Source organism: Somniosus microcephalus, chromosome 11 (genome assembly GCF_052327205.1).
Source record: "Somniosus microcephalus isolate GS21.2 chromosome 11, FLI_Smic_1.0, whole genome shotgun sequence".
NCBI classification, from domain to species: domain Eukaryota; kingdom Metazoa; phylum Chordata; class Chondrichthyes; order Squaliformes; family Somniosidae; genus Somniosus; species Somniosus microcephalus.
Genome location: NC_140997.1, coordinates 230,835,428 through 230,857,377, shown reverse-complemented (window position 1 = coordinate 230,857,377; position 21,950 = coordinate 230,835,428). Strand labels below are relative to the sequence as shown.

The 21,950-nt window shown below is 49.3% G+C and overlaps 1 protein-coding gene across 1 annotated transcript in view; it reads left to right on the top strand.

The window, feature by feature from the left end:
- The window catches only part of LOC147111326 (monoglyceride lipase-like), an 82,157-nt gene that overhangs the window by 8,316 nt on the left and 51,891 nt on the right, over positions 1 to 21,950 (top strand). Inside the window, exon 2 of the mRNA XM_086002109.1 lies at positions 13,763 to 13,899. Within this exon, the coding sequence (XP_085858235.1) occupies positions 13,763 to 13,899 (137 nt within the window). The remainder of the gene's footprint in view (positions 1 to 13,762; positions 13,900 to 21,950) is intronic.

Here is a 21,950-nt window from a genome sequence, read left to right as displayed (position 1 = left end):
CTTCCCTCTGGTTCCTTTGCATTGTTGTTAAAATGTAACTATCTTTTTTTTGTGTGGAGTGGAGAAAGACTGCTCATGCAGAAGGTGTTTCTGGCATTTTACAAATCTGAACCGCTCGTTACATTTTCGGCCGACAACAGTTTTTTGCACAAAGTAAGGAGAAAAGTTTCTGTTCCGAGTTTAATCTCTTCCTGGGCCCCACTCATTTCAGGTTAAACAAAAGGGCTTTCTGCCCGGCTCAATCTGTTCCTACTTTGGCAGTTGTATTTTCTTTGCCTCGGTAACATTCCCCTCCCGCCTGCCAACTTGTGCATGAGTTTCAGAGAAGCAGGATTCCAGGTTAATGATGGTTCGGAGCACAGGCCCCAAACAAATCCATCCCTTTTTTGCAAAGGGTCTCTGAAGGGAATCGTGTTGCAGTTTCTTGCCCCACTTTCCCCCCCCCTCCCCCATTCATAGCATCGTACAGCGCAGCAGGAGGATATCTGGCCCATCTCACCTGCTCCGGCTCTTTGAAAGAGCTCCCCAATTAGTCCCACTGTCCTGCTCTTTCCCCGTAGCCCTGCAAATTCTTCCTTTTCAACTCTGACGTAATCAAACTCACTACGCACTTGGTTTGAGTATAAAGCAAGGCTTTAATCAAATTGTTTCAGAACATGGAGGTCTAGTTGTACTTCACTAGTTCCTGTCTTACAAAATGTCCCTGGGCAAGCTGGACCCACGCCCGAGTATTTATACTCCTTGGACGGCGCCACCAGCTGGCCGTCCAGCATTATTTCATGAGTAGTTTCTTTATGATGATGAGATTTATAACAAACTCTATATCCAATTCTATTTTGAAAGTCACTATTAAATCTGCTTCCACCGCCCTTTCAGGCAGTGCAGTCCGGATCCCAACAACTCGCCTCATGAGAAATATTTCTCCTCATCTCCCGCTCGTACCAGTTTTTATACGGCGCTAAATCCCTCCCACCCCCCGCCCCAGTTCTGACAGCAGCTCCCAAGCAACGGGTCTTCTCATTGGCTGCCGGCCTTAACCAATCCCAGGGAGTTTACCTTCGGGACCCTGCTGGCTGAGTGTGGGCAGCGGGTTCCACTATAGCCCGCCTCTCTTGCAGCTCCTGAAGGCGCTGATCCTTGCCGGGGTTCTGCTCTTTGCGTCTGAGTCTAGACATGTGAGTGACGGCAGACAATCGACTGTGTAGGGCATCGCAGCAGAATCAAACTCAGCCTCACCTGACAGAATGAACTTGCATTTATATAGTGGGCAGGGTTTTCATTGGGCCGTGGAGGCGGGATTGGAGGCGTGTGGGGGGTTAAAATCTCGAATTCGGGGGGCGCGAACCCATCCCGCCCCAACCCGCCTTCATGCCAGTTTCAAAGGAGGTGGATACCCGACCTGCACTGGGACCCGTCTCCCCGAGGCGGGAAGGGGATTAGTGCCAATTAACTGCCTGCTAACAGGTAGTTAACAGGCAGTTTTTAGCCTAATCTCTATTTTCATTCTTGAAGTGTGGGATTCCCGACGGCTTCAAACCACACCAAGTTAGCGAGGCGGGCCGTCGGGCTGAAGGGCTTGGAGGGGTCGAGATGTCCGGTGTTCAGGTGAGTGATGGGTGCATGAGTGCAGAGGTAAGTGTGTTTGGTGTGTGTAAAGTGTTTAAAGAAGTTTTACTTACCTTTACAGCCTTCCTTCAGGTCTCGGGAGTCCATCATCTCACCGGCACAGAAAGCAGAATGGCCGCGATCTGTCAAAAATTGCAGCATTCAGCTTTCTGTTCCGGGGAGATCTCTAAATCATCCTGAGAGGAAGGAATTAACTTGGAGTACAGATTGTCAGTGTTTGACAGCTTCAAAGAAACATAGAAACATAGAAGATAGGAGCAGGAGTAGGCCATTCGGCCCCTCGAGCCTGCTCTGCCATTCAATGAGATCATGGCTGATTATCCAAATTCAGTACCCTGTCCCTGCTTTCTCCCCATATCCCTTGATCCCTTTAGCCTTGAGAAATATATCCAACTCCTTCTTGAATATATTTAATGAATTGGCCTCTACTGCCTTCTGTGGTAGAGAATTCCACAGGTTCACCACTCTCTGGGTGAAGAAATTCCTCCTCATCTCTGTCCTAAATGGCTTACCCCTTATCCTTAGACTGTGACCCGTGGTTCTGGACTCCCCCGTCATCGGGAACATCCTTCCTGCATCTAGTCTGTCCAGTCCTGTCAGAATTTTATAAGTTTCAATGAGATCCCCTCTCATTCTTCTAAACTCCAGCGAGTATAAGCCCAATCGACCCAATCTCTCCTCAAACGTCATTCCTGCCATCCCAGGTATCAGCCTGGTGAATCCTCTCTGCACTCCCTCCATGGCAAGAACATCCTTCCTCAGATAAGGCGACCAAAACTGCACACAATACTCAAGATGTGGTCTCACCAAGGCCCTGTACAACTGCAGCAAGACATCCTTGTTCTTGTACTCAAACCCTCTCACTACGAAGGCCAACATGCCATTTGCCTTCTTAACCGCCTGCTGCACCTGCATGCTTACCTTCAGTGACTGGTGCACAAGGACACTCAGGTCTCGTTGGACTTCCCCTTCTCCCAATCTATTGCAGTTCAGATAATAATGTGCCTTCCTGTTTTTGACACCAAAGTGGATAACCTCGCATTTATCCACGTTATATTGCATCTGCCATGCTTCTGCCCAATCACCCAACCTGTCCAAATCATCCTGGAGTTTCTCGGCATCCTCCTCACAGCACACACGCCCACCCAGCTTTGTGTCGTCTGCAAACAAACAGCTGTCAAACACTGATATTTCATCTGTCAAAAGCTCTTGACAGATGAAATGTCAATCTGTGACATCACCTGTTGCCGGGTGGCCCTTAATTGGCCTGCTGGGCGGGCTCAACAAGGTCAATCAAGTCAAAATCGTGTGGGTTGGCTAGAGCTCGATGGAGGCGGGACTACAACCCTGAAAGTTGTAGTCCCGCCTCCTCAATGAAAATCCAGCCCAGTGTCTTTCACGACCTCAGGATCTCCCAAAACGCTTTGCAGCCAATGAATTACTTTTCTTTCTGAAGTGTAGGTACTGTTGTGCCACGGGATCTTTTACATCCACCTGAGAGGGCAGAAGGGGGCCTCGATTTGATGACTCACCAAAGACGGCACCTCCGACAGTGCAGCACTCCCTCGGCACGGCACTGGGAGCGTCAGCCTAGATTTTGTGCTCAAGTCTCTGGAGTGGGACTTCAACAATAACAAAACAACTTGTATTTATACAGCGCCTTTAACGTAGTAAAATGTCCCAAGATGTTTCACAGGAGCGATTATCAAACAAAAATTTCACATCGAGCCACATGAGATATTAGGGACCGGCGACCAAATGCTTGGTCAAAGAGGTCGGTTTTAAGGAGCGTCTTAAAGGAGGAGAGAGAGGTGGAGAGGTTTAGGGAGGGAATTCCAGAGCTTAGGGCCCAGGCAGCTGAAGGCACGGCTGCCAGTTACATAATGGGATGCCTCATCCCACCCTTCCTCCACTTACTGACCCAAGGGAGGCAGATTTAATTTTTTTTTAAAGTGTCATAAATTTCCCCAAAAGATTTAGGCCAGAGCCACCAGCCCTGTGTAGCGAAGATGAATACATAAGAACATAAGAACATAAGAAATAGGAGCAGGAGTAGGCCAATCGGCCCCTCGAGCCTGCTCCACCATTCAATAAGATCATGGCTGATCTGATCCTAACCTCAAATCTTCTATCACTCTCCATCCACCCGAACCCATGTGATCTCCCGGGAGAGGCGAAAAACCAGGTCAAAAACCCAATGGCCAATTTGGGCGAAAAAATCTGGGAAATTCCTCTCCGACCCATCTAGGCGATCGAAACTCGTCCAGGAGATCACTCTGTCCCTATATTTTCTACAGTACTTACCTTCTGTAAAGGCGATCTCCACCCCAGCCAGGAACAGGAATAAAACCATCTCCTGAAATCTAACACAGAATTAGAACACAAGAAGTAGGAGCAGAACCAGGCTACACAGCCCCTGGGCCCGCTCCACTACCCACAGGGCCATGACCATTCCGAACCTAGACTTATGTCCAATTCCCTGCCCGCTCCCCGTAACCCTTAATTCCCTTTACTTCTAGGAAACTATCTATTTCTGTTTTAAGTTTATTTAATGATGTAGCTTCCACAGCTTTCTGGGGCAGCAAATTCCACAAACCTACCACCCTCTGAGTGAAGAAGTTTCTCCTCATCTCCGTTTTGAAAGAACAGCCTCTTATTTTAAGATTATGCCCCCTAGTTCTAGTTTCACCCATCATTGGGAACATCCTCACCGCATCCACCCGATCAAGTCCCTTCACAATCTTATATGTTTCAATAAGATCGCCTCTCATTCTTCTGAACTCCAATGAGTAGAGTCCCAATCTACTCAACCTCTCCTCATATGACCACCCCCTCATCCCCGGGATTAACCGAGTGAACCTTCTTTGTACTGACTCGAGAGCAAGTATGTCTTTTCTTAAGTATGGACACCAAAACTGTACGCAGTATTCCAGGTGCGGTCTCACCAATGCCTTGTATAACTGCAGCAATACCTCCCTGTTTTTATATTCTATCCCCCTAGCAATAAAAGCCAACATTCCATTGGCCTTCTTGATCACTTGTTGCACCTGCATACTAACTTTTTGAGTTTCGTGCACCAGGACCCCCAGATCCCTTTGTACTACGGTACTTTCCAGTTTCTTGCCATTAAGATAATAACTTGCTCTATGATTTTTCCTGCCAAAGTGCATAACCTCACACTTTCCAGTATTGTATTCCATCTGCCAAATCTCTGCCCACTTACTTAGCCTGTCTATGTCACCTTGCAGGTTTTTTATGTCCTCCTCACTCACTACTTTCCCTCCCATCTTTGTATCATCTGCAAACTTTGATATGTTACACTCGGTCCCCTCCTCCAAATCGTTAATATAGATTGTAAAGAGTTGGGGACCCAGCACTGACCCCTGCGGAACACCGCTAGTTACTGATTGCCAGTCTGAGAATGAACCATTTATCCCAACTCTCTGCTTTCTGTTAGAGAGCCAATCCTCTACCCACGCCAGAATATTACCCCCAATCCCGTGATTTTTTATCTTGAGCAATAATCTTTTGTGTGGCACCTTGCCAAATGCCTTTTGGAAGTCTAAATACACTACGTCCACTGGTTCTCCTTTATCCACCCTGTATGTTACTTCCTCAAAGAACTCAAGCAAATTTGTCAAACATGACTTCCCCTTCATGAAACCATGCTGAGTTTGTCCTATTAAATTATGTTTATCCAAATGTCCCATTACTGTCTCCTTAATAATGGACTCTAACATTTTACCAACCACAGATGTTAGGCTAATAGGTCTATAGTTTCCAGCCTTCTGTCTACTACCCTTTTTAAATAAGGGTGTTACATTAGCAGTTTTCCAATCTGCCGGGACCTTTGCTGAGTCCAGGGAGTTTTGGAAAATTATTACCAATGCATCCACAATCCTTACCGCCACTTCCCTCAAGACCCTAGGATGTAAGCCATCAGGTCCAGGGGATTTATCTGGCTTAAGTCCCATTATTTTACCAAGTACCACTTCCTTAGTGATTTTAATCGTATTTAGCTCCTCTCCCCCTAGAGCCCCCTGTTTGTCCAGTGTTGGGATATTCTTAGTGTCCTCTACCGTAAAGACTGATACAAAAATATTTGTTCAGCGTTTTTGCCATCTCCACGTTTCCCACCATTAATTTCCCAGTCTCATCCTCTAAGGGACCAACATTTACTTTAGCCACCCTTTTTCTTTTTATATAACTATAGAAACTTTTGCTATCCGTTTTTATATTTTTTGCTGATTTACTTTCATAATCTATCTTCCCTTTCTTAATCAATCTTTTAGTTATTTTTTGCTGTCTTTTAAAGACTTCCCAATCTTCTATCCTCCCACTAGATTTGGCTACCTTATACGCCCTTGTTTTCAGTCGGATACTATCCTTAATTACTTTACTTAGCCACGGATGGCTATCTTTTCTTTTACACCCTTTTTTCCTCAGTGGAATATATATTTTTTGGAAGTTGTAAAATAACTCCTTGAATGTACACCACTGATCATGTACCGTCTTACCCTTTAATCTATTTTCCCAGTCCACTCTAATCAATTCCGCTCTCATACCTTCATAGTCTCCTTTATTCAAGCTCAGCACGCTTGTTTGAGATCCAACCTTCTCACCCTCTACTTGAATATGGAATTCAACCATGTTATGGTCACTCATTCCAAGGGGATCCTTTACTAGGACATTTTTAATTAATCCTGTCTCATTACAGAGGACCAAATCTAAGGTTGCTTGCCCCCTGGTCGGTTCAGTTACATACTGCTCAAGAAACCCATCCCTAATACACTCAATGAACTCATCCTCAAGGCTGCTCTGCCCAATTTGATTTGTCCAGTTAATATGATAGTTAAAATCCCCCATAATTATAGCTGTTCCCTTATTACAAGCCTCAACTATTTCCTGATTAATACTCCGTCCAACAGAGTTGCAACATTTCGGAGGTCTATAGACTACGCCCACTAGTGTTTTTTTCCCTTATTATTCCTTATCTCTACCCAAACTGTTTCACTATCCTGCTCCTTTGACCCAATATCATTTCTCTGTGTTATAGTGATTCCTTCCTTTATTAACATAGCCACCCCACCTCCCCTCCCCTCCCTTCCTGCCTGTCCTTCCTGATTGTTAAATAACCTGGTATGTTTAATTCCCAGTCATGGTCACCCTGCAGCCATGTTTCTGTAATGGCCACAAGATCATACCCATATGTAGTTATTTGTGCCGTTAACTCATTCATTTTGTTACGAATGCTACGTGCATTCAGATAAAGAACTTTGAAATATGTTTTGTGACACTTAGTTCCTGTTTTTTCCCTTTTTAGTACTTTACTTTTTGCTCCATACCTTCTGTCCCTTCCTGACACGTTCTGTTTTTTAATTTCCCCACTGCTACCTAAGTCTATGACCTTCTCCGTTGTCATTTCTGTTATTTGCTCTCTAGAAACCTCCCCCCCACTAATTAGTTTAAAGCCCTCTCTACAGCCCTAGTTATATGATTCACCAGGACTCTAGTCCCAGCACTGGCCAAGTGGAGTCCGTCCCAACCGAACAGCTCCCTCCTGTCCCAGTACTGGTGCCAGTGTCCCAAGAAGCAAAACCCATTGCTCCCACACCAGTCTTTGAGCCACGCATTTAACTCTTTAATTTTATTTATCCTAGCCAAATTCGCTCGTGGCTCAGGTAATAACCCAGAGATTATTACCCTTGAGGTTCTGTTTTTTAATTTGACCCCTAGCTGCTCATACTCCTTTAACAGAACCTTCTTCCTTGTCCTATCTACGTCGTTTGTACCAACATGGACCACGACAACTGGATCCTCCCCCTCCCACTCCAAGTTTCTTTCCAGCCCAGAAGAGATGTCCTTAACCCTGGCACCGGGCAGGCAACACAGCCTTCGGGACTCCCGCTCTTGACTGCAGAGAACCCTATCTATCCCCCTAATGATACTATCCCCTACCACTACAACATTTCTTTTTACTCCCTCCACTTGAATGGCCCCCTGTACCACGGTGCTGTGGCCAGGTTGCTCATCCTCCCTGCAGTCCCCGCTCCCGCCCTCACAGGGAGTAAGAACCTCAATCCTGCTTGACAAGAACAAGGGCTGCGGCTCCTTCAACACTACATCCTGGATCCCTGTACCTTCCTCACTCGTAGTCACACCGTCCTGTCCCTGACCACGGACTACATCTGCAGTAATTAATTTAATTGGTGTGACCACCTCCTGAAATATAGAGTCCAGGAACTTCTCCCCCTCCCTGATGTGTCGCAGTGCCTGAAGCTCGGTCTCAAGCTCTTTAACATGGAGCTTGAATTCCTCTAGCAGCAAACACTTATTGCAAATGTAATCACCGTGAGCCTCAATGGGGTTCACGAGCTCACACATTTCGCAACAGTGACACATCACCTGTTCACCCATATCTGTGTAATTAATTAAATTTCTTATTATTAGTTATGAAGACTCTCTGCCCCGATATAGATGATAATATTACACCACTATTTAATAGGACTTACCAACTTAAAAGTATAGGAGAGAAGGAAGAGAACCTACCAACCAGCTGATCACCAACCTCCCTCGTGGAAGCTGTCTGGGGGTCCTGTCCGGTTGAATTGTCTCGCTGCTCCACGTCCGCAGTGTTGGATTAGTCTGAGAGAGGGAAGCAAAACAGAGCAACAAGCACCCCCTCACCTCCCACTTGCCTGAACTTTGCCACTTACCAAACTCTACTTACACTCAATGCGACCGCACTCTGCGCTACCGCACTAAGCCCGCCCCTTTTTATACCCGGATTCTACTTCCGGTTTCAACTCCCCAACAGCTTAATTTACTCTAAAAAATTTAACTTACTTCAAATACGTTTGAGGTTAGTTAGAATATCAGTTTGTAAACGGACAGCACAGCAGTGTCAGTTGGGGCTCAGTGGGCAGCACTCTTGCCTACTGAGTCAGAAGGTCAAGGGTTCAAGTCGCCCTCCAGAGACATGAGCACACAATCCCGGCCGACACTCCCAGGGCAGTGCTGAGGGAGAGCTGCACTGTCGGAGGGGCAGTACTGAGGGAGTGCTGCACTGTCGGAGGGGCAGTACCGAGGGAGCGCTGCACTGTCGGAGGGGCAGTACTGAGGGAGCGCTGCATTGTCAGAGGGGCAATACTGAGGGAGTGCTGCACTGTCGGAGGGGCAATACTGAGGGAGTGCTGCACTGTCGGAGGGGCAGTACTGAGGGAGTGCTGCACTGTCGGAGGGGCAGTACTGAGGGAGTGCTGCACTGTCGGAGGGGCAGTACCGAGGGAGCGCTGCACTGTCGGAGGGGCAGTACTGAGGGAGCGCTGCATTGTCAGAGGGGCAATACTGAGGGAGTGCTGCACTGTTGGAGGGGCAGTACTGAGGGAGCGCTGCACTGTTGGAGGGGCAGTACTGAGGGAGCGCTGCACTGTGGGAGGGGCAGTACTGAGGGAGCGCTGCACTGTCGGAGGGGCAGTACTGAGGGAGTGCTGCACTGTCGAAGGGGCAGTACTGAGGGAGCGCTGCACTGTCGGAGGGGCAGTACTGAGGGAGCGCTGCACTGTCGGAGGGGCAGTACTGAGGGAGCGCTGCACTGTTGGAGGGGCAGTACTGAGGGAGTGCCGCACTGTCGGAGGGGCAGTACTGAGGGAGCGCCGCACTGTCGGAGGGGCAGTACTGAGGGAGCGCTGCACTGTCGGAGGGGCAGTACTGAGGGAGCGCCGCACTGTCGGAGGGGCAGTACTGAGGGAGCGCTGCACTGTCAGTGGTGCTGTCTTTCCCATGAGACATTAAGCCAAGGCCCCGTCTGCCCTAGTGTTGCCAACACCTCCAGGATTAGCCCAGGAGTCTCCAAGAATTGAAGATAAACCTCTAGGACACTGTGGGGCGCAAAAACCCGGGAGAAAAATCACCGGGGGTGCTAAAACAAATTGTTTTATTTTCATTTACTTTGAACACTTATGTTTATTGGTTATAAAAATACGGAGTGACTGCGGGAAGCGTACCGTGCATTGATCTGGAAGCAGATAGCGATGATGTTTCTGCTTTTTGTCACAGAGCCCGTGAGTCGAGAAGCGAACAACTGAAAAAACACATAGGGCTGGATTTTGATACTGGAGACGTGTAGGAGGCGGGACTACAACTTTCGGGGTTGTAGTCCCGCCTCCATCGAGTTGTGGCCAATCCACTCGATTTTCACTTGGTTGACCTTGTTGAACCCGCCCAGCGGGCTCAGCAGGCCAATTAAGGGCCACCCGGCAACAGGTGACGTCACAGATTGACATTTCATCTGTCAAGAGCTTTTGACAGATGAAATATCAGCGTTTCACAGCTGTTTGAAGCTGTCAAACACTGACAATCTGTACGCCAGGTTAATTCTTTCCTCTCAGGCAGATTTAGAGATCTCTCCAGAACAGAAAGCTGAATGCTGCAACTTTTGACAGCTCGCGGCCATTCTGCTTTCTGTGCCGGTGAGATGAGGGACTCCCGAGACCTGAAGGAAGGAAGGCTGTAAAGGTAAGTAAAGGTAAGTAAAACTTCTTTAAACACTTCACACACACCAAACACACTTACCTCTGAACTCATGCACCCATCACTCACCTGAACACCGGACATCTCGAACCCTCCAAGCCCTTCAGCCCGACGGCCCGCCTCGCTAACTTGGCGTGGTTTGGAGCCGTCGGGAATCCCACACTTCAGGAATAAAAATAGGGATTAGGCTAAAAACTGCCTGTTAACTACCTGTTAACAGGCAGTTAATTGGCACTAATCCCCTTCCCGCCTCGGGGAGGTGGGTCCCTGTGCGGGTCGGGTACCCGCCTCCTTTGAAACTGGCATGGAGGCAGGTTGGGGGCGGGATGGGTTCGTGCCCCCCGATTTCGTGATTTTAACCCCCCACACGCCTCCAATCCCGCCTCAATGGCCCAATGAAAATCCTGCCCTTAGACTGCGCATGCGCAATTACAGGAAACTTTGTGCTATCCGGCACCTACGGGACCGAGCAGTTGCCGTCCCATCAAAACTGCCGGACAAACCAGCGCTAATGTTGAAACATACGGAGATTTTGAGCTCCGTATCTGGCAACAAACCCTGTTGCTTAGCAACAGCTTCTAAACAGTCGGCCGTACCTTGCAAGCGTCTCTGTAGCATCTCTGTAGCTTAGCAACAGCTTCAGCGAGACCTCGCAGAGCTTGACTGTTGAGAAAAAAGCAACGAAAAGAAAAAAAACCTAACGAAATGGCTCCTGATTTTTGCTGGTGGCTCGAGCATTCCGGACAGTTAACCTCCGGATAAACCAAAGTTTCCTGTACTTTAACTTCGTTGGCAGCAGTCACTTCCATAAAAATATTGAAGATGGTGGCGGTGGGGTGGGGGTGGGGAGGGGTGGGGGGCGCGGGAGGTCATGTGATGAAACCTCCAGGAATTTGTCCAATCAGAGTTGGCGACCCCCGTCTGCCATGTCAGGTGGGCGTAAATAGCACTATGGGAAGAAGAGCTGAGGAGTTTCTCCCCAGTGTCCTGGGCCAAGGCAGCACTGAAACAGATTATCCGCTCATTATCACATTGCTGTTTGTGGGAGCTTGCTGTGCGCAATTTGGCTGCCGCCTTTTGCTGCGTTGCAACAGTGACTACGCTTCAAAAGTATTTCATTGGCTGTAAAGCGCTTTGGGGCGTCCTGAGGTCGTGAAAGGCGCTGCAGAAATAAATGAATGTCAGCCTAGGTTATGTGCTCAACTCTCTGGAGTGGGTCTTCAACACATGATCTTCTGACTTAACCAAGGGTCTAGTGAAGGGAACCAAGGGTCTAGTGAGAAGGAGGAATTAAAGGGACTGAAAGCTGATAAATCCCCAAGGCCTGATAATCTGCATCCCAGAGTACTAAAAGAGGTAGCCATGGAAATAGTGGATGTATTGGTTGTCATCTTCCAAAATTCTATAGATTATGGAACAGTTCCTGCAGATTGGAGGGTGGCAAATGTAACCCCACTATTTAAAAAGGAGGGAGAGAGAAAACAGCGAACTACAGACCGGTTAGCCTAACATCAGTAGTAGGGAAAATGCTAGAGTCTATTATAAAGGAGGTGATAACAGGACACTTAGAAAATATCAACAGGATTAGACAAAGTCAACATGGATTTATGAAAGGGAAATCGTGTTTGACAAACCTACTGGAGTTTTTTGAGGATGTAACTGGAAGAATAGACAAGGGAGAACTAGTGGATGTGGTGTATTTGGATTTTCAGAAGGCCTTTGATAAAGTCCCACATAAGAGGTTAGTGTGCAAAATTAAAGCACATGGGATTGGGGGTAATGTACTGGCATGGATTGAAAATTGGTTAACAAACAGGAAACAGAGAGTAGGAATAAATGAATCTTTTTCGGGGTGGCAGGCGGTGACTAGTGGGGTACCGCAGGGATCAGTGCTTGGGCCCCAGCTATTCACAATATATATATCAATGATTTGGATGAGGGAACCAAATGTAATATTTCCAAGTTTGCTGACGACACGAAACTAGGTGGGATTCTGAATTGTGAGGAGGATGCAAAGAGACTTCAAGGCGATTTAGACAAGTTGAGTGAATGAGAGGGGATCTCGTGGAAACGTATAAAATTCTGACAGGGCTAGACAGACTGGATGCAGGGAGGATGTTTCCCCTGGCTGGGGGGTCTAGAACGAGGGGTCACAGTCTCAGGATACGGGGTAGGACATTTAGGACTGAGATGAGGAGAAATTTCTTCACTCAGAGGGTGGTGAAACTGTGGAATTCTCTGCCACAGAAGGCTGTGGAGGCCAAGTCACTGAATATATTTAAGAAGGAGATAAATAGATTTCTAGACACAAAAGGCATCAAGGGGTATGGGGAGAGAGCGGGAATATGGTATTGAGATAGAGGATCAGCCATGATATTGAATGGTGGAGCAGGCTCGAAGGGCCGAATGGCCTACTCCTGCTCCTATTGTTTTCTATAGGCTAGAGTGCATGGACCTTTTGGGCTGAACGGCCTGTTTCTGTGCTGCAAATACTTTGTAAGTCTTCCTTTCTTTATATTACGATAGCTTCCCATGCTTGGAGTCATTGGTCGAACTTGAAGCGCTTTAAGACATTTCTCAGAGATACGAGGAGACGCTGTATAAGAAGAACCCAGTGATGGAGGCCAAGTTTCAGCAGAGTTCCAGCAGTTGAAAGAGCTCAGTGAGAACAAAAGACGCGCCGGGGGATGGGCAGTGGACTCTGCAGGGGGAGCTTTAAACTTGTAGTTTGAACTTGTAGTTTGGGCTGAAATGCCTTCACTATCAGAGGCAGGGTATCTTAAGCAATGGAAGAAAGGAGATTGGGGGAAGAAAGGGCAAAGGATGGCAATAGATGACCACGGATAGAGTTGAAGAGAAGAGCATCTCAAAGGAGCTGCTAGCCCAGGAGCCATCTTGAATACACTCAACCTTCTTGGATCATTCAATACAAGGGAGGAAAGGTGAATCAACAATTTCAGATCATAACCTCGGCCCCTATTTCATTTTCACTTATATTTTTCCACTCCTTTCCTTTCCCCCCCCCCCCTTTCCTTTTGTTTCTCTCTCACACCTGGCAGCTATCTTTTGCCCTGCCAGTACACTTTACACCTAATCACAGCCTATTACCATCTCGTCTAGCTTCTAATCTCTTTTACTTCTTTTAGTTCTTTAATTCTTTTGTCCGATCGCAGCCCTGCCTTCGATCTAGTTCCTTTTCTCTCCAGTTTTGAAGAAGGGTCAAACCCGAAACGTCAACTCAAATTTCTCTCCACGGATGTTGCCTGACTTGCTGAGTTTTTCCAGCATTTTCTGTTGTTATTTCGGAAAGGTGAATAGTTGCTGCAGCAGGAATTCAGTGTGGTTCTTTAATGGAAAGTAGATAAGGAGGGTGTGGGCGGGGGGTCACTGATAGCGATCAGGAGAGGTAACCCTAGCTGATCGTCTCCTCCTGAACACGAGAGCGCAAAGGCTCATCGCAGCAGCTCGCTCCACACTAGCCCAGCTGAGAAGAGTGACCTGAGCACCGTCCTGCTCCGTCCGCCTCACCGAGCCTTTGCGGGATCTCTCCGCCCAATTGTTTAATGCCTCTAAGCCATTCTTTTTTTTCTTCCTTGTTACGCAGTTGGCCATGGGCAGAGTGAAGGCAAGCGCATGACTGTGTCTGACTTTAGAGTATACGTCCGGGACAGCCTGCAGCACATTGACATGATGACGAAAAGTCACCCAGGCCTAAAGGTTTTTCTTTTTTCAATTTCCATGGTAAGTGACCCAATGGGGGAACAAAACAATAAACGATCTGGACTCAGGAATCGGAAGTACAATTTCAAAATTTGCGGATGACACCAAATTGTGGGGTGTAGTTAATACAGAGGAATATTGCGACAAAATACAGGGATGTGGCGGCACCACCGGCTGTACCTTACATAAAGACACATAATTCCCTTTAACTTACCTTACTGTATGTTTAACTTACCTTCCGCTCCTGCGGCAAGCACCGGCACAGCCCGGCCTCGCGACCTCGGCCTCAACGGCCAGCGACGCAACGACGCGCATCACGTGACGCCCTAAGCGCGGGAAACGCGAACAACGTGATGACGTCACAACACAAACGCGATGACGTCATCACGCTCCCCACAGGACTGCGAACTCAGTCCTCGTGGAGTCCCCGCTGGGACAAGACCTATACCACGGTGCTCCTACAGTCAGCCATCTTACCTGATGTAATTAGTCTGTTCCTGTAAATAAACAACTTGTTAGTAGTTCGTCGAAGTCAAACTCTCTTATTTAGTGGCAATCTACACGAACCGCTACAGGGAGACATTAATAAACTTGCTTGTATGGATGTGTAATTGGCAAATGAACTTCTATATAAATAAGTGCGAGGTAATACGTTTTGGTAGGAAGAATAAGGAGGCCACATACTCCTTGGAAAATAAGTATCTAAATGGGGTAGAGGAACAGAGGGATCTGGGGGTACAAATACACAGTTCACTAGAAGTAGAAATGCAGGTTAATAAGGCCAGTGTAAAAGCAAACAATGCACTGGGATTCATTTCTAGAGGGATAGAATGGAAAAGCAGAGAAGTTATGTTAAACTTGTATAGAACCTTGGTTCGACCACACTCGGAGGACTGTGTGCAATTCTGGTCTCCATATTATAAAAACGCCCTGCTGTATGCCTCAGAGACATGGACCATGTACAGCAGGCACCTCAAAACACTGGAGAGGTACCACCAACGCTGCCTCTGCAAGATCCTGCAAATCCATTGGCAGGATAGGCGCACCAACGTCAGTGTTCTTGCTCAGGCCAACATCCCCAGCATCGAAGCTCTGACCACGCTCGATCAGCTCCGATGGTCGGGTCACATTGTCCGCATGCCCGATACGAGACTCCCAAAACAAGCGCTCTACTCGGAGCTCTGGCACGGCAAGAGAGCCCCAGGTGGGCAGAGGAAACGCTTCAAGGGCACCCTCAAAGCCTCCTTGAAAAAGTGCAACATCCCCACCGACACCTGGGAATCCCGGGCCCAAGATCACACAAAGTGGAGGAGAAGCATCCGGGAAGGCGCCGAACACCTCGAGTCTCTTTGCCGGGAGCAAGCGGAAGCCAAGCGCAAACAGCGGAAGGAACGCACGTCAACCCAAGCACCCCACCCACCCGCCCCTTCAACCACCATCTGCCCCACCTGTGACAGAGACTGTAGGTCCCGCATTGGACTCATCAGTCACCTGAGAACTCATTTTTAATGTGGAAGCAAGTCATCCTCGGTTCCCAGGGACTGCCTAAGAAGAAGAGATTATAAAAAGGATATAGAGGGGGTGATTTTGCCAATGGGGATGTGATGGAGGCAGGACTGCTGTTTGTCGGGTTTTACTCCCGCCTCAATCAACTTCTGGCCTACCCATGCTATTTTCCCTTGATTGACCTTGTTAAGCCGCCCAGCGGGTTTAGCAGGCCAATTAAGGGGAAGCCGGTGACAGAGAACGTCAGCTTATGAGGTTTCATCTGTCAAAAATGTTTGACAGATGAATTGTCATCGTTTGACAGCTTTGAGAAGCTTTGAGAAGCTGTCAAACACTGACATTCTCTGCTGTTGGTGAGTTCTTGTACTCAAGGCTCACCAAACCTATTTTGTGAGTTGAAGGCAGATGGTTGTTACATCGGAGAATGCAGCAGCCATTCTGTCATCTCTGCCGGTGAGATGCCGGAGCCTCCGGATCCCCAACAATTGAAGCCTGCAGGAAGAAACAAAGGTAAGGATTTTGCTAACACTTTTCACCCACCTCACATACTTACCGCTCCACACTTGCACCCATCACTCACCTCCACAGCGCACTTTTGCACCCCTCCGACCCCCGCAGACCCACTGCTCGCCTCGCTGACTCTGGCGGGGTTTCCCGACGTCGGGAAGTCCGCACCTCTGTTGGAAAAATGGGGATAATCCTCTTAACTGCCTGTGAACTGCCTGTTAACAGGCAGCCAAGTGGCTGCAATCCCCTTCCCGCCCCCAGGAGACGGGACCCGGCGCGGGTCGGGTAGCCGCCTCCTGGGAAGATGGCACAGAGGCAGGTTGGGGGCGGGGATGGGTACCCGCCTCCAGATTCTGCCATTTTCCTGGCTGTCCCGCCTCCAAACCCGCCTCCCCAGGGCTGGCAAAATCGCCCCCCAGAGGCTATGGAGAAGGTGCAAAAAAGATTTACTAGAATGATACCAGAACTGAGAGGTTATACCCATCAGGAAAGACTGAACAGGCTGGGGCTGTTCTCACTAGAAAAGAGAAGACTGAGGGTGACCTGATAGCGCTCTTCAAGATTATGAAAGGGTTTGATAGGGTAGACGTAGAGAAGATGGGGGAGAAAGTCGGCATGTTAGCATCTCCTATTAGCGCCGGGGGAGGGGGAGGGAGGCGCTAACGAGACGCTAATGGGTTTGCGGTGGGACGCGGCGAATCCAACGCCGCACGTGAAATTCACCCGGGATTTATCGCTGGCGCTAACAGTTAGCGCCTAGGCTTTTAGCGCCTGGCAGATCGTGACGTCAATGACTATGGAACGTCCCGTTATCGGCCCAGATGCAAGATTGACTGTCGCCCCCCTGCCTTAGCACCCGGCCTGAACAGGGGCAGGAAGAGGAGGCGGGACGCCGTCGGGCGGCCGCTGTAGGCGCGGTATTCAAAGGGATCAACAGCCACGTTTGATTTTAGTGGCCAATCAATGCTGCCTTCTCAGTTTCACACAGCGAAACAGCTGTTTTCGGTGAGTTAAACGTTTCTTACTTTCAGGAGTGTTCTGCCTTTCATTCTGCTTTCATTTGTGTCAGCTGTAGCTCAGTGGGTAGCACTCTCACCTCTGAATCAGAAGGTTGTGGGTTCAAGTCCCACTCCATGGACTTGAACACATAAATCTAGGCTGACACTCCCACTGCAGTACTGAGGGAGTGCTGCACTGTCGGAGGTGCCGTCTTTCGGATGAGACGTTAAACCAAGGCCCCGTCTGCTCTCTCAGGTGGACGTAAAAGATCCCACGGCACTATTTTGAAGAAGAGCCGCAGAGTTCTCCCCGGTGTCCTGGCCAATATTTATCCCTCAATCAACATAACCAAAACAGATTATCTGGTTATTATCACATTGCTGTTGGCAGGATCTTGCTGTGCTGAAACTGCCTGCCGCGTTTCCCACATTACAACAGCGACTGCACTTCAAAAAGTACTTCCTTGGCTTTAATCACTTTGAGACGTCCGGTGGTCGTGAAAGGCGTTAAAGAAATGCAAGTCTTTCTTTTTCTTTTGCTAAAATTTCAAAGTCCTACACTTGGATACGTTAATAGGGGCTGTACTGGAACTCGACCTCACCCCCCAGCATCAACGTCGGAGGCAGTGGAGGCAGAGACAAGCATTGGAAAATGTGGCCAGAGGGAGGAGGGGCAACAGGGCTCTCAACAGGAGGCCTTACCCTCCCAGGGTATTCCGGGAGAACTCCTCCTACTTAAATCTCACTGAGGAGCAGTGTCTTAGAAGGCCCCACTTCACCAAGGAGGTGGTCACAGAGCTCTGCCACCTCCTGCAGCCAGACCTCGAGCCTCAGATCAGGACCACCACGGCTCTCTCAGTGGCAGTCAAGGTCACCGTCGCCCTCAATTTCTATGCCAGCGGATCCTTCCAGTCTGCAGCAGGAGACATAGCTAACATCTCGCAGTTCGCCGTCCATTTTTGCATCCGCAAGGTCACAGATGCTCTCTACAGAAGGCGAAGGGACTACATTTCCTTCTCCATCACCAGAGTGAAGCAGGACGAGTGTGCATGTGGCTTTGCCAGGATAGCGGGCTTCCCCATGGTGAAGGGCGCCATTGACTGCACCCACGTCGCTCTGCGGGCACCGCATAACAATCCTGAGGACTTCTGTAACCGCAAAGGCTACCACTCACTTAACGTCCAGTTGGTGTGCGACCACACACAGCGAATCCTCAATGTCAATGCCCGCTATCCTGGCAGCAGCCACAATGCCTTCATCCTGCGCCAGACTGGTGTGCCAGCACTCTTCCAGCCTCCACATCAAGCTAGCGGCTGGCTGGTCGGAGACAAGGGCTATCCGATCTCCACATGGCTCATAACTCCCCTCCGCAACCCCAACACTCCTGCCCAGCACTCATATAATGAGAGCCATGCCGCCACCAGGAACATCATCGAGCAGACCATCGGGGTGCTCAAACAATGGTTCCGCTGCCTTGACCGCTCGGGAGGAGCCCTCCAGTACTCGGCTGAGCGGGTGTCCCATTTCATCGTGGTGTGCTGCATGCTGCACAACTTGGCCATCATGAGGGCCCAGCCATTGCCACCAGGCATAGCCGCACCACCTCAGGAGGAGGAAGAGGGAGAGGAGGAGGAGGAGGAGGGGGAGGAATAGGAGGAAGAACAGCAGTGAGGGAGGAGGCAGCCACTCAATTGGCCTTCTGGAATCGTGACCGCCTCATCAGACTGAGGTTCCAATAAATTCTATCCCACATCCCGGTTGCTCACCACATCCCCATCATTCCATCCATTTCACTTGTCATATCACAGCGCAAAGCTGAAATGAGACACACCACATATTCTGCAAAATTCAATTAATACATTTATCGACATTCAGTAAACACATATATACAACAACAATATTGACTAATCACCCTTGTACAAACCCTTGCCTCCCCTCTTCACAGTGTCTTTTCCTAATCTGCTGCTCCTACATAGTGTCTCCCCAGTGGCTGCAGCAGGGCTGGTGGAGGCTGCTGAGTGTCGGTGCCAGAGACTACAGATGGCCTTGCAGGATGCCCTCGACCAGCTCTGGGCCTGGAAGGCCTGGCTGTACACTGCACCACCTCAGGGTGGGCGGTGGCAGTCTGGCCTGGCTGGATGACAAGCAGTGACAAGGGCAATGGCGGAGTGGCAGTGGTGAGAGCAGGAATGCTGTCATCCTGAGAGAGGACAGCAGGTTCCTGCTCCACTGACCCACTGCCACTCCCCCGGGGCAGCACCTCAGCATCCCTAGCAATCTGCTGCAGCACAGATTGCTGGGCTGCTGCGACACCGTGAGATCCCCGGTGGACTGTGGTGGACCCAGCGACGATGGCAACAGTCAGAGCCAATAATGTTGAGAATGAGGTTGTGTTGAATGATTGAACTTCCCCTTTAAAAACTGGAAGGAGCCAGTGTGAATGATGAGTCCCGATTGGAGTGAATCTGAAATTGGTTATCGCTCTGCAGGTATCGCCCCGCTCTCTGTGTGTAGCGCCCCGCTCTCTGTGTGTAGCGCCCCGCTCTCCGTGTGTAGCGCCCCGCTCTCCGTGTGTAGCGCCCCGCTCTCTCTGTGTGTAGCGCCCCGCTCTCTCTGTGTGTAGCGCCCCGCTCTCTGTGTGTAGCGCCTCGCTCTCTGTGTGTAGCACCCCGCTCTCTGCGGGTAGCGCCCCGCTCTCTGTGTGTAGCACCCCGCTCTCTGTGTGTAGCACCCCGCTCTCTGCGGGTAGCAACCCGCTCTCTATGGGTAGCGCCCCGCTCTCTGTGTGTAGCGCCCTAAGTTAGGTGATTAGCGCTTGATTTAGCGCTCCAGTTCTCTCTTGGAGCGCTAACAATCAAATTAGCGGGAGGTCAGAAGGATTAGTGCCTGGCGCTAATTCTCCAACATTTTTTAAATTTAGCGCCCCAACCGTGACGATACCGAATTGCTAGCCCATTGATGTTTCTCCACTTGCGGGCAAGAACAGAACTAGGGGCCACAAATATAAGATAGTCATCAATAAATCTGATAGGGAATTCAGGAGAAACTTCTTTACCCAGAAAGTGGTGAGAATGTGGAACTCGCTACCACAGGGAGTGGTTGAGGCGAATCGCGTAGATGCATTTAAGGGGAAGCTGGATAAACACATGAGGGAGAAAGGAATAGAAGGATATGGTGATGGGGTGAGATGAAGTAAGGGTGGGAGGAGGCTCATGTGGAGCATAAACACTGGCACGGAGCAGTTGGGCCGAATGGCCTGTTTCTGTGCTGTACATTCTAGGTAATACTTTGTAAAATGGAATTAATTTGCATCTTATTCTATTTTATCACCTTTTGTCTATAACTGAGCAAGAGGATGGGTAAATAACTTGCCCAGTGCACCTGCTGGAGGCTAATCTTGCCAACTTCCTTGCTGGCCCACTCACCCCTCCCAGCACTGGCCCTGTGGACACTGCCAGTGGATCGGTTATCACCGCCCCTCTCCGCATCTCCCTCCACAATGTCCGTTCACTTGTGAAGAACGCCCTTGCCATCCATCAGCTTATCGTGGATGATTACATCGACATCATGGCCCTGACGGAAACCTGGCTGAGGGGCGATGACACCCTCCCCCTTGATGAGGTTTCCCCAGCTGGCTATAGCTTCCACCACCTGCCCCACCCAGACTGCCGTGGTGGGCGGTGTAGCCCTTATCACTAAATCACACCTGGGTCTGTCCCCCTACTCCTCTGGCACTTTCTCCTCCTTTGAGCATCTCCCCTTGTTCCACCCCTCTCACCTCTCATTTAAAATCATTGTTCTCTGCCACTCACCCAAGTTTCTCACTGAGATATCCTCACTGCTTTCCTTCCTCAGCCTCTGCACCGAGCGACTTCTCAACCTCGGTGATTCCAACCTCCACCTCAACTCATCAAACTCTCTCTCCTCTTGAGTTCACTGCCCTGCTATCCTCCCTTAATCTCTCCTTCCATATAAACTCCTCTACCATGGTAGACTATACCTCCTCATCCTTCTTGACCTGCCTTCAGCCTTTGACACAGTTGACCATACCATCCTCCTCCAAAGCCTCTCCTCTGTCATTCAGCTGGGTGGGACTGCACTCGCCTGGTATAACTCCTATCAATCTAGTCCTAGTCAGAGAATCACCTGCAGCGGCTTCTCTTCCCGCTCCCGCATCGTTACCTCTGGTGCATCCAAGGATCTATCCTCTGCCCCAACTATTTTGGCGGCATCATCCGAAAACACTACGTCAGGTTCTACATGTATGCTGATGACACCCAGCTCTACCTCACCACCACCTCTCTCACCCCTCCACTGTCTCTAAATTGTCAGACTGCTTGTCCGGCATTCAGTTCTGGATGAGCAGAAATTTCCTCCAGCTAAATATCGGGAAGACCGACGCCATTGTCTCCGGGCCCCGCCACAAACTCCGCTTCCCTCGCCACTGACTCCATCCCTCTCCCTAGCATCTGTCTGAGGCGGAACCAGACCGTTCGAAACCTTGCAACCACATATCCACGCCATCACCAAGACTGCCGACTTCCACCTCCGTAACATCGCCCGTCTCCGCTACTGCCTCAGCTCATCTGCTGCTGAAACCCTCATCCATGCCTTTGTTACCTCCAGACTTCACTATTCCAATGCTCTCCTGCTGGTCTCCAATCTGTTTGTAACCGAGGCTAATGTAAAAGCTGGGGACAAACCACTGATCATCGTCACTCATCTCCTCTTGCTGGTTACTGTTAGATCCGTGATTCTGAGGGTATGCTGTTTTTCAATAACCACACGGATGCTGTAACTTAACGATTTAAACAGGTATTTACTGGAGGAGGATAGTCTCAAGACTGGGGGTACAGAGGCATGCGCAAGGCTTATATACCAGTGTGGTCACTGCCGGTACTACAGTATACAGGAGCTGTAAAAGTAGTTCTGTCTTAAAGGCACATACACTACAATTCCTCCCCTTTTAGATTAGTAGTACCCCTAATATTCAAATAACAATTAACACTTTAACATGTACATTAAACAACAATAGTCCATTTATAGATTCAGTCTTTGGGG